General features: G+C 41.8%; 1 protein-coding gene across 1 annotated transcript; it reads left to right on the top strand.

Moving 5' to 3' along the window:
• Nucleotides 1-632: 632 nt before the first annotated feature.
• slc35e3 (solute carrier family 35 member E3) lies at nucleotides 633-7,755 on the top strand. The gene is made up of 8 exons (XM_080886178.1): nucleotides 633-928; nucleotides 2,237-2,697; nucleotides 2,833-2,943; nucleotides 3,025-3,084; nucleotides 4,545-4,643; nucleotides 4,978-5,060; nucleotides 5,994-6,078; nucleotides 6,165-7,755. Exons 2-8 carry the CDS (start codon nucleotides 2,305-2,307, stop codon nucleotides 6,264-6,266), a joined length of 933 nt encoding a protein of 310 aa, XP_080742304.1. The 5' UTR covers nucleotides 633-928; nucleotides 2,237-2,304; the 3' UTR covers nucleotides 6,267-7,755.
• The last annotated feature ends 4,439 nt before the right edge of the window (nucleotides 7,756-12,194 follow it).

Below are 12,194 nucleotides of genomic sequence, written 5' to 3'. Positions count from 1 at the left end.
GTGACATCTATTATCCACAAAACTTGCAACAGTAGTGAAAATTCCCAGGAGTTGTCAACCAAAAAATCTTCCAAGAGCCCATCAATGACTCATCCAGGAGGTCACAAAAGCCCCTGAACAACATCTAAAGAACTGCAGACCTCACCTTCCCCAGTTAAGTTGAGAGTTTATGATTCAACAATAAGAAAACAGCTGGGCAAAAATGGCGAGTTCCAAGGAGAAAACCACTGACCAAAGACAGGCCAAAGGCTAGTCTCATGTTAGCCAAAACACATCTTGATGATCCCAAAGTCCACAGAATGTTTTGGGAAAAATATACTTTTAGAAGGTTTAAGTCCTGTTACACCTCACATAAAACTAACACCACATTTCATAAAAAGACCATCATACTAACAGTCAAACATAGTGGTAGTGTGAATGTCTGGGGCTGCTGCCCTTTAGGTTCTTTGTGTGGCCCAGTCAGTTTGGACTTAAATCAGACTGAGATGCTTTGGCACGGACTTAAACATGCTGGAAAACCCTTCATTGTGGCATTCTGCAAATTCTGCACCCGGCTTAGTTTCTCTATGGAGGGAGACATCTGCCACATAGACCACCTCTGCGCTCCTCTTCCCTCCGGTCCGTTAGCAGCCGCTGTTGCTTGATAGACACAAACGGTAAACGGTGTTAAACTGGGAGGAAGCAGGAACATATTCACTCACTGGGTGTTTTTTTTTCTTCTCCTGCTGCTAGAAGTCACGGCTGTGTTACGATCTGCGGAAGAGCAGGGAAGACATTCCTCCGGCACAGCAGCGGGGATTTGGGCACTGCAGAGGCCGGGAGAGGAGCTTCGAACGCCGGGGAAGACCGGTACCTCTCCGGGGTTTGTTTGGCGGCAGCAAGGCGAGACGGAGGAGAAGCAGGGAGGCAAATGGAAAGATGACCCGAGGTAAACTTTATTCAGTGCCTGGCAGACAGACAGAGAAGCGGATAAGTCTTTTTTTTTTTTTTTTTTTTTTTTTTTAATATATATACTACGTATCGTTTTAGATGTGAGTGGAGCTGTGAACTTGAGTAGCTCTACCGGTTTCCACCTAATGGTTTTAAGTAAAACATAAAGTAAGACCGAGCATCAGGCAGTACTCCGTTATTTTAACCGTTAACCATTACAAACGGCAAAATGTTCCCTCCGGTAGTCTGAAGGCTTGGAGAGGGCTTAACGATTATTATGCTATTTACGACACTGGATTACAATTTAAGGAACTTTCTTTTGTGTGCTTTCAGTGTATTGGAGTAAAAACACCTATATTAATCTCTAATATTCAGTTAGGTCCATAACTATTTGTTCACTGGGACGCCTAACGTGGCTTAGCCATTATTACCCTAAAAACACAAATAAATCTATGATAGAGAGCAGAAACTTCATAAGTCACCAAGTAAACGCACTGCTCAGCCCAGCAGCACCCAAAGGCCCAAAAGGCCACTACAGATAATAAAAACAACTTTATGACATCTAACCAAGTAAAAGACTTGGGCAAGTGTATCACAGTCAAAGTCTATAACTAAGGGATGACTTCATGAATGGAAATGGAGATGATTTACAACAAGGTGCAAATACTGGTTACTATTAATGCTTATTATTGAAGTGATTGCTTACAGAAACATGAGGATGGATTGCAAAGTGTAAAGGGTTGTACTCGCTCCTCACAATCAGACAAATGACACAAAACTGATCAGATAGCTTCAAAGTGGAAATTCATAATGACCTAAAGAAGGCTGCAAAAGTAAACTAAAATAATAATAATAATGTGATATTCTTCATTGGACAAGTCAGTCACCTGATCTCAAACCAATAAAACAGCCTTTCTGTGACTGAAGACTCAATAAAACAAGCAGCAGCTGACAGGAGCTGAAGTAAAGGCATGGCGGAGCATCTCAAAGTAGTAAATGCAGCATTTGGTGATCACTGACTTTCATCCAAGTACCAAAAATAATCCCTATATTTAAGTTAGTTTGCTCAATTACGTCTGAGACTCAAAAATTGAGGTCTATGTATAAATATGATAATATATTTACCTTCATATAGTTAATTCAGTGCTTTTGTTAAACCTTTTAATGATTTTTTTAATTGTAGTTGTTGGATTCTCAAAATAGAAAAACACTTATCTTGCTTGTAGCTTGTATTGTACCATGAGCGTCTTGACTGTTTTTTTTTTTAGTTTTAGACTTTCTAACACTCGTATCTCTCTTTGGCCAGTGTGAGCAGCTCAGCTAAGTTCAACAAAGCTCCGTCTGAGTAACTTTAACTCTGAGGCCTCCCAGATCATGGCTGCCAGCTTTTTAGCCAACAGGAGCATTGTTGCTGGCCTGCTGGTCAATCTATTCTCCTCCATCTGTATCGTCTTCATCAACAAATGGATCTACGTACACTATGGCTTCCCCAACATGACCCTGACCCTCGTTCACTTTGTGGTCACCTGGCTGGGACTCTACTTCTGCCAGAAAATGGATGTTTTTGCTCCAAAAAGCCTTCCGATTCGCAGGATCGTGTGGCTGGCTCTGAGCTTCTGCGGGTTCGTGGTATTTACCAACCTTTCCCTACAGAACAATTCGATAGGAACGTACCAGTTGGCTAAAGCAATGACCACTCCCGTCATCATCCTCATCCAGACCACCTACTACAAGAAGACCTTCTCCACCAAGATTAAACTTACACTGGTTAGCAAAGTCCCATCTGCTTGTTAGAGCTGTAGAAACATGCCAATCTGAATGATTCTTACAGGATACTGGGGTTTGGGTCACTTTGGGGTAAGTGAGAAACAATGTCAGCACAATCTGTTCCCCTCTCCTCAGGTACCCATAACATTAGGAGTGATACTGAACTCGTACTATGATGTGCGGTTCAACTTGCTGGGGATTGTGTTCGCGTCTCTTGGAGTTCTGGTGACGTCACTTTACCAAGTGGTGAGTAAATGTATATGCTGACAAAACACTCCACAGAGACTGAAGTAAAGTAATTAACTGTTCTCCACATTTCTCTCTCAGTGGGTGGGGGCAAAGCAACATGAGCTCCAGGTGAACTCCATGCAGCTTTTATACTATCAGGTGAGACCCAGCCTCAAACCAAGTAAGAGATCACTGAATACTCAGTATCTAGAGTTAGATAATCTAATCAGTTTTCCTATGTAATACTGCTTATTATGCGATGGGGGTAGAACTGGACTGCTTACTTTGCTTGCCTTGAGTTGTTGGTCATTATTTATTATTGTTTTGTCTGTGGATTTTATAAGATGTTAGAATTGATTTGGAACTCTATTTTGGAATTTGCAACAAGACTTTTGTACTTGTTGATTTTATTTATTTATTTTGACCAGAGACTTGATTTTAGATTTATTTCCTTTTATTGGGGCCTGAGGTTTGTAGCTTTAGTTTAGGGTCATAATTGGAGACTCGCTGGCTTGTCTCGACTTGGAACCAGACTGAAGATGCAAGGCTTTGGACTTTGTTCCCTTTCATTTGGGATTTGGCCTAAGACTTTCAGATTTAGTCCCAGGACTTCTTTGCATTTTTTTTGGAACTGGAGTTGGAAATTAGATCTTTAATATTTGTTTACTTGCTAATATTTTATTTTGGACTTGTTTCCCTTTTCTTGAAACTTGTAATGCTAATGATTTATTACAGGACTTGTTGATGAACAACTGGGCTTTTGATTTTGGACAGCAAACTGGATAGGGACTTTAGACCCTGGGCTTAATTTTTGTACTATTATTCATTTCATTTGGATTATTTCCTAGGTTTTAATAAGTATATTTCTAGGAATGTTTGGCCTTACATTAAAACTGGAATTGGGACTTGTTATTCTTTTCTTGGGATTCTTAGAGACTTAAAATTTTCATTTTTGATTTGCAGGTTGCTCAATTGTGTCTTGATTTGGATTCATGATATTTTCTTGGACCCGCTGGTACAGAATTATGTGGGACTTGTTACGAGTTGTCATCTAGAGTTATGTTGGTACTTTTTGATACTTTCAGATGATTTGGGGCTTTGACGTTGGCCTATGGCTCGTCCTGTAACTTGCTGATATAAATTATTCAGGACCTGTTACCGTCATATAGGGCTTCTTCATAATGACTTGCAAATTGCCTCTAGATCTGCTGATGTTTGGTTTAGAGCTTGTTTGTACCATTCAGTTCCAAATGATGGTATTGGAATTGGACTTGGAATTAAAAAGTACTTTGTCCACTAGATCTTTAGTACCACGTATTTAACATAGTTTTCAAGGTTTTTGTTTAAAAAAAAAAGACAACTTTAAAATTAATTATTTAAAATGTATTAATTAAAAGATTGTTTGACGATTGTCACCTCACCAACACAGTGTAGACTAGAGCAGTAAAATCAAATGTTAATCAGCTTCAGTGTCTATTAAGCAATGTGTCTTAAAGACACATTACAGGTCAGAGACAGATTAGCTGAGAGCTTTGGAGTAATAGTAGGATGTTATTTATATTTTATACTTGTTATAATGCAATGGCTGTAGATTTTTACTGCACAGACTGTCCTTTTAGGCTCCTCTATCGTCAGCCTTCCTGCTCTGCATCGTTCCACTGTTTGAGCCGCTGACTGGATCCGGAGGAATATTTGGACCCTGGTCTTTGCCTGCTCTGGTCAGACTCAACATGACACACACACTAACACACCATTTAAAAAGACGCACACAACTGCAGCTACATGATCTGCAATTGGATCTAATGTCTGGGACTTTCCAAGTAATAGTCTGCCACATTTTATCAAAGACATTAAAAGCGGGGCATTTATTCTGCCTGTCTGTTCTGCTGATAGTCACATTGGTCAGTTGGTTATTAAATACTGCTATATGTATTAATAGATAGAAGTGTTTAATTTAATACATTGACTCATGTTCCAAGTCTTAGTTTGAGATTTGGAGCAGCTGGTAACAGTGTTTTCCTTTTCTTCTGGCTGCTTTCTTCTTCCTTCTAGATGACTGTGCTGTTCTCGGGCGTGGTGGCTTTCCTGGTCAACCTATCCATCTACTGGATCATTGGAAACACCTCACCTGTTACGTATCCTCAAACACTTGTGGGCCAGAAGAGGTCTTGTAATGTCAGTGGTTGCTTCAGTTTGTCAGTGGTTGCTTCAGTTTGTCGTGGATCTCGTTGGAGTTTACTTTAATAAATAAGTAAACTGAAGTAATTTGTGCAAATATGAGGCTTTCTTTGGACTTCTTGTGTTCCTGATCTCCTTCAGGGGAGACATTGGTTTTCTCTGGCAGCTTTGGGAGCTACATATGTATCAAACTTTCTAGTCTTATTGAAAGGGTTGCAGAACTTCTTAAAATGGTGTTTAAGAAGTTCTTTACAGTGAACCTGTTTATGTCTTGGAAAGATTTAAAACCTCCTTGAGTCAGTTTTCGTGTTTCAGCGTCTTGAAGTCTTTGTGAGGAGCTTTTTAGGGATTCAAGAACTCCAAACCAAACACCTCTTTAAGGGTTGAGAACTTTTATATTAAAGGTTTTGTGTCTTCTTGATCATTTCGCTGTTTTTCTTAGGTTTTGAGGACTCACCCAGGTTTTTGGAACTTTTTTTTTTTTTTAAGAATTTTTTAAGGCGGTTTTAGGTTTCTGGTTTTATTGGTATTTTGTGAGGAGCTGTCTAACCTAATGCTCATCTAAATCAAAAGTAGGCAGTTGATGTAGTTCAGGCATCTAACTAGTGTTTTTAAGGCATGTTGAACATGTTATCCTTCCAGAAAGTCACAAAAGAGAGAAAGGCCTGTACATTTCTCCATTGATTGCGTTCCTTACACCTCTGACCCAGATAAGTGGTAAAAAAAAAAAAAAGCAAATTGCAATTAAACATCTTGAAGAGGTCTTCAGAGACTTCTGGAAGAGTTGTGGTCTTTTCAGAATAGTGCTGAGGGGTTTGCCTCAAGGTCCTTCTGGTACAAATATTTCAGATGACATTCATAAATGTTGTTATCCTGATTCTAGTTCACAGCTATAACATGTTTGGTCATTTTAAATTCTGCATCACACTGGTTGGTGGATACCTGCTCTTCCATGACCCACTCTCACTCAACCAGGTGAGTCTTCCTGTGCTGCTCTGATGAGTCAAACCAGGCAGTTTTCAGTTTCCAAACCTTCTACTCTCCTCCCGTCTCTCACTCAGGCGTTGGGGATCCTCTGTACTCTGGCAGGTATCCTGTCCTACACTCACTTCAAGCTGATGGAGCAGGAAGAAGGGAAGAGCCGGCTGGCTCAAAGACCCTAGGCCATCTTTACATGTTGGTCTGCTGCACAGACTCCTGCTATTGGCCATCCACAGTGAGACCGGCTGGAGATACCTCTTTAGATATTTTTACCATTTTTATTACAGGTATTTTTTTAGAAGAGAAGGGATTTCATCGTGGATCGTGTCAGATTTAAACGTATATGGCATGTTAACACTGCTGTTCGTACTACTTCCACTGAGCTTCAGCAGCACTGATCCAAAGTCTTAAAGAAACCTGAAACTCATAACAAAGGCAGCTCCTCAAGTGTTAAATCACTCTCATCACGCAGCTTTAACACAGATGGATGGAGGTGTGGTTTAAACCAACCAATCAAAAGAAGGCTGCAGTTAAGCTCTGTGAAAGATCCTTCAGGACACCAAACCTTCATCTACTGCTGGAGGCTGAAAAAAAATTGCAATTACAGTAATATTAGAAAAATTGCATCATCATCTGCTGTTTTTATGATTTTTGGTACTCACATTAGCTGTAGAGTTGAAGGACTTCGACATTTATGATAGTCCAGACATGAAGGCAGAAGACATTGATGGGAATCCATCAGCAATCTGCATGGACATGTTTAAACAAGTTTACATAGTGAATACTTCTGTCAGGTCCCACCTGTTATCCATCAACCACTGGAAGAAACCAATTTGATTTGAAGTGAAATTTGAAGGATTTTACTTATTAAATCATCTCAGTGACTTACAGATCATGAACACAGAAACTCAGACACTGTTGGGGCTACAGCAGTTTTCCAAAGAAGAAGTCAGTGGCAGAAGCTTTTCTGTTATCAGCCTTTCTGTATAAGTAATTTCCATAGACTGATGAAAATTAATTTGATTGCAAGTCAAATACCAGTAACTTACAGGTGGTATGAAGTGATAAATGAGGTTCAATATTCAATAATCAGTTACTAAATAACTTCTCCATAAACTTCTAAAATTTGTGGAAGACTTTATAATCAGGCAGAAATGGGTCAAAGTGAACTGGTTTATAAAATGATGGTTTCTTCCATTTCTGAGTCTCTGGCTCCTGTTACTGAGCTGAAAAGTGACTCGTTGCAGTTCTGCAGGACTGAGTTTGCTGTGTAAAATTTTTGTGGATTTTGCAAACGTTATTTGTTTGGCCCTTCAAATCAGACACTGCCCTGAATGATTCATTAATCTGTTGGGGGGGTTTGTTGTTGTTTAGAGTCTGCGATAGGTCTAGTTTTATTTCAGATTTAGCCACATTCATTGCTGATGTAACTTTTTAAAATTAGTATTTTTTTGATAAAATTTTCTTAGCTTGTGTAGCTGTTATTTAGAGACATATTGCATTGTTTGGGTTTTTTTTTCCTGATCCTTTGTCTTGACCCTGTTGATGGTACAGGTGGGATTTTGGGGACGTGGCTCAGCGAAGCATGACGATCTGCTATTGTGGATTACATATCTGGAGAAATATTCAGTTGCTCAAAGAACTGTTGAAATAAAACTTTAATCTTCTGCATCTACAGTGATTTCTTCTTCATGACACTTTGTGATGTACAGCAGCTTCTGAACATGTAGTCCTCAATCTGACATCCTCGTGCTGAGCATGCTCAGTAGAGCTTTCTTGTTTATATTTCACTGTATTAAGCAAATTCAGCCTGCTGAATAAAAACAAATTTAGTGGCAGTTTGCATTGTTTGAGGGTACACAAGTATCTAGATGTGGTGCTCCTGGAAAAAAAACCACCATCCGTTAGTCTTTATGATCTTGTTTACTTGCTATCATAAATATGCTTTTAAAATGACTTCTTTTATTAAACGTGGCCAAAGTCTGAGCTAAAATTTCTGACATGCAGTCTTATCTACTCTTCACTTTGTATTAAGCAAGAAGGAATGTTGCATAAACAGACATCTTGTGCACAGAACCTCTACGCACCTGCTGTTCAAACCTGTGTATTGGAGGCAGCCAATGAGAAGAGAGTTGGTTTAAAGGGTGAGGATGAACTGAGTTTGAGCTTTACAGCAGTAGCTTTGCATGTCTGTAAAATATGGAGTTGGAAGTTAGCAGAATGGTTTAAACACCCTCTTTAGGAAGGGCAGCATTTTCATCATTAATCGTCCAGACATGACATCGTAAAAAAGCACACGGTTGTCATCTGTAATAAGCATGTTATAATATAACCACACCTAAGTGGAGTTCTCCAGTGAATGGCTTCGCTGTGGAGCGTCCCTGGGTTTCCCCTCACATGCATGTGTGCCTCGTTCATACCGTGCCAATAAAGCTGCAATTGTAACATACACACACACACAGCAAGGCTGTGCCAGGAGGGAATTTCAGATGAATGAACAAGTGGAAAGAGTGTGTTTAAATAAATCTCTACTCTCTGAGGAATGAGCAAAACCCGAGAACTGTTATTAAACTGCATACTGCGGGCATCCTGCTGCTACCACTGTGGGTATGTATAGATGGTATTCAGAAGTGTTATTTTTGGGAAGAGAGGACTAAAATGCAGGCTCTGGGAGGCCGAATAAAAATAAAAGGAAAAGTTAGCTTTAAAAGCTGATGAAATACATACTGCTAAAATCACAAGAGGAATCAGAGACTTGTGAAAAGCACAATGAGAGAAAGTGGAAAAGAGGGAAAGGCAGAACTAGAGCCACAGCTGAATAGTTCATTTCTCTTGGGAAAGTTTCTAACTGAGTGAAGTGTCCCTGAAGCGCAGCCACAATAAGAGCTGTCTGAATTCTGTGAATACTTGGGAAAAGTACTTCAGCCTTGTTGTCTGTCTTGTTGTATCTGCCACCGTCTTCTAAACCATACATCCATTCTCTTCTGCTTATCCGGTTGAGGGTTGCTACCATAGGACGGGAGTCAGTCTGTCTCAGTGCTAACCACTCCACCCTGTCTTCTTCCCTCTTTCGTGCACTGTCGGTTGCTTTGGATGGTTGCATATATATATATATATATATATATATATATATATATATATATATATATATAAAAATTTAAAAAAAAACACTCAGCACGCCCCTGCGGGCGGTCTATCCTTCAAGCTCGGGTCCTCTACCAGAGGCCTGGGAGCTTGAGGCCTGCGCAGTATCTTAGCTGTTCCCAGGACTGCGCTCTTCTGGACAGAGATCTCCGATGTTGTTCCCGGGATCTGCTGGAGCCACTCGCCTAGCTTGGGAGTCACTGCACCTAGTGCTCCGATTACCACGGGGACCACCGTTACCTTCACCCTCCACATCCTCTCGAGCTCTTCTCTGAGCCCTTGGTATTTCTCCAGCTTCTCGTGTTCCTTCTTCCTGATATTGCTGTCATTCAGAACCGCTACATCGATCACTACGGCCGTCTTCTTCTGTTTGTCTACCACCACTATGTCCGGTTGGTTAGCCACCACCATTTTGTCCATCTGTATCTGGAAGTCCCACAGGATCTTAGCTCGGTCATTCTCCACCACCCTTGGGGGCATCTCCCATTTTGACCTCGGGACTTCCAGATTATACTCGGCACAGATGTTCCTGTACACTATGCCGGCCACTTGGTTATGGCGTTCCATGTATGCCTTGCCTGCTAGCATCTTGCACCCTGCTGTTATGTGCTGGATTGTCTCTGGGGCATCTTTACACAGCCTGCACCTGGGGTCTTGCCTGGTGTGATAGACCCCAGCCTCTATGGATCTTGTACTCAGAGCTTGTTCTTGTGCTGCCATGATTAGTGCCTCTGTGCTGTCTTTCAGTCCAGCTTTGTCCAGCCACTGGTAGGATTTCTGGATATCAGCCACCTCCTCTATCTGCCGGTGGTACATACCGTGCAGGGGCCTGTCCTTCCATGATGGTTCCTCGTCTCCCTCCTCTTTCTTGGGTTTCTGCTGCCTGAGGTTTTCACTGAGCACTCGGTCAGTTGGGGCCATCTTCCCAATGTATTCTTGGATGTTCGTTGTCTCATCCTGGACTGTGGTGCTGACACTCACCAGTCCCCGGCCCCCTTCCTTCCGCTTAGCGTACAGCCTCAGGGTGCTGGACTTGGGATGAAACCCTCCATGCATGGTAAGGAGCTTTCTTGTCTTTATGTCAGTGGCTTCTATCTCCTCCTTTGGCCAGCCTATTACCCCAGCAGGGTACCTGATCACGGGCAGGGCGTACGTGTTGATGGCCCGGATCTTGTTCTTACCATTCAGCTGACTCCTCAGGACTTGCCTGACCCTCTGCAGGTACTTGGTGGTTGCAGCCTTTCTAGCGGCCTCTTCATGGTTCCCATTTGCCTGTGGGATCCCCAGGTACTTGTAACTGTCCTCTATGTCTGCAATGTTGCCTTCTGGTAGTTCAATCCCCTCAGTTCTGACTACCTTCCCTCTCTTTGTTACCATCCGACTACACTTCTCCAGTCCGAACGACATTCCAATGTCATTGCTGTATAGCCTGGTAGTGTGGATCAGTGAATCGATGTCTCGTTCACTCTTGGCATACAGTTTGATGTCATCCATGTACAGGAGGTGGCTGACAACTGCTCCGTTCCGTAGTCGGTATCCGTAGCCAGTCTTGTTAATGATCTCACTGAGGGGGTTCAGGCCTATGCAGAACAGCAGTGGGGGTGGGGGTGATGATATCTCCCCCCCTGACCTGGCGTCCTGACTCCTCCTTGCCGTAGCATTTGTGTTGTACCTCGTCAATCTCTTGCTGTGAGAGCAGTCCCTTCTTTCGAATGTTGGAACACTGAGCTACTAGTTGTTTCGCCGTCATTGTGGATGTTGGGTATCGAAGAATCCATAGGTCCCTCATCCTATTCATGTAGCCCCTTCCGCCGGGGTTACTTGCGTAGTAGCATTCCAACAACGCCCTGTTTTCGTCTCTTGCCCACCGATGCCTTCTTGTTCCAGTAGCCCACTTTTCGTCAGGGTGCCCTGGTTCCTCAACACCTGACGCGGACCTTGTTGATCCGGGCGACGTCCGAGCCGGCACGCCTTCATATTTATCTGTCTCGCTCATGTCTGCGGTAGGCTCGCTTAGCATAGGGGGTCTAGCCTTAGGACCCTTACTGGATACAGACGCCCCAGGCAGGAATCGAACTTGCGATCCTATATATATAGCTATATATATATATATATATATACACATACATACATACATACATATGTATATATAGGCTGTATCCCAATTCAGGGTCTGCAGCCTTAAAGGCCGCATTTTAAGGCCGATTACGTCACCGCGACGCGACGAAGGCTGTCCCAATTCGAAGGCTGCTCGAAATGCGGCCCTCAAATGCGTCCTTCATTTCCCTGAATTTTAAGGACGTGGCGGTGTAGACTTAGGGGCCCAACATATCCCAGAATGCATAGCGCGGCGATGGGTGTGGGTATGTGCAAATGTTTAATAACGAAGAACATGAAAACATTACTGTTGGCCACATGTCGGCAAAGTTATGTGACATTAGTGACGTTTGTACAAACTTGTTTTTAAAGCCTTTACTTTAAAATATACACCATTCAATAGCTGAACTTAATCTTACAGAGAATGATCAAAGCTTATGTAGAAACAAACAAACAAATGAACAAAAGATTTTCTCCTGCATTTCTGTCAAACAATGCTGTATGTAACGTTTCCAGCTGTTAGTATCATGGTTGCTAGGCAACCTGGGCAGCGCAACGGAGGCTAGACCGTCCCATTTCACAAGCCTCGCATTTCCGGCCTTAGCGGTCTTTAAGAACGCGGCCCTTGTGGACCGTTAAGGCTTTTTTTTTTTTTTTTTTTTTTAGTAATATTAACATACAAACAAAATGCACCATATATTACAGATTCAGAGAATAAACATTCCTTACATATTAACAACTTTCATACATAGGAAAAAGAAAATATAAAGATGGGGTCACATAACTTAACAGATTATTAACTTACTAAATCAAAATCTTCCACAAAGGAAACAAAAAAAGCAGCCTTTTTATTTTTTAACTAAGGTCAA

The sequence above is a fragment of the Rhamphochromis sp. 'chilingali' genome, assembly GCF_963969265.1.
Source record: "Rhamphochromis sp. 'chilingali' genome assembly, chromosome: 7".
In the NCBI taxonomy this organism is placed as follows: Eukaryota; Metazoa; Chordata; class Actinopteri; order Cichliformes; family Cichlidae; genus Rhamphochromis; species Rhamphochromis sp. 'chilingali'.
Note: the sequence above shows the minus strand (reverse complement) of the source record. Positions and strands in the feature narration are given on the sequence as shown.

What these genes read in the sequence shown, in the direction of transcription:
- slc35e3 (XM_080886178.1), top strand. Translation starts at nt 2,305, where the DNA reads ATGGCTGCCAGCTTTTTAGCCAACAGGAGCATTGTTGCTGGCCTGCTG. An exon ending in TGACGTCACTTTACCAAGTG is followed by an intron (nt 2,944 to 3,024) that starts GTGAGTAAATGT and finishes TTTCTCTCTCAG; the next exon opens with TGGGTGGGGGCAAAGCAACA. An exon ending in TGCAGCTTTTATACTATCAG is followed by an intron (nt 3,085 to 4,544) that starts GTGAGACCCAGC and finishes CTGTCCTTTTAG; the next exon opens with GCTCCTCTATCGTCAGCCTT.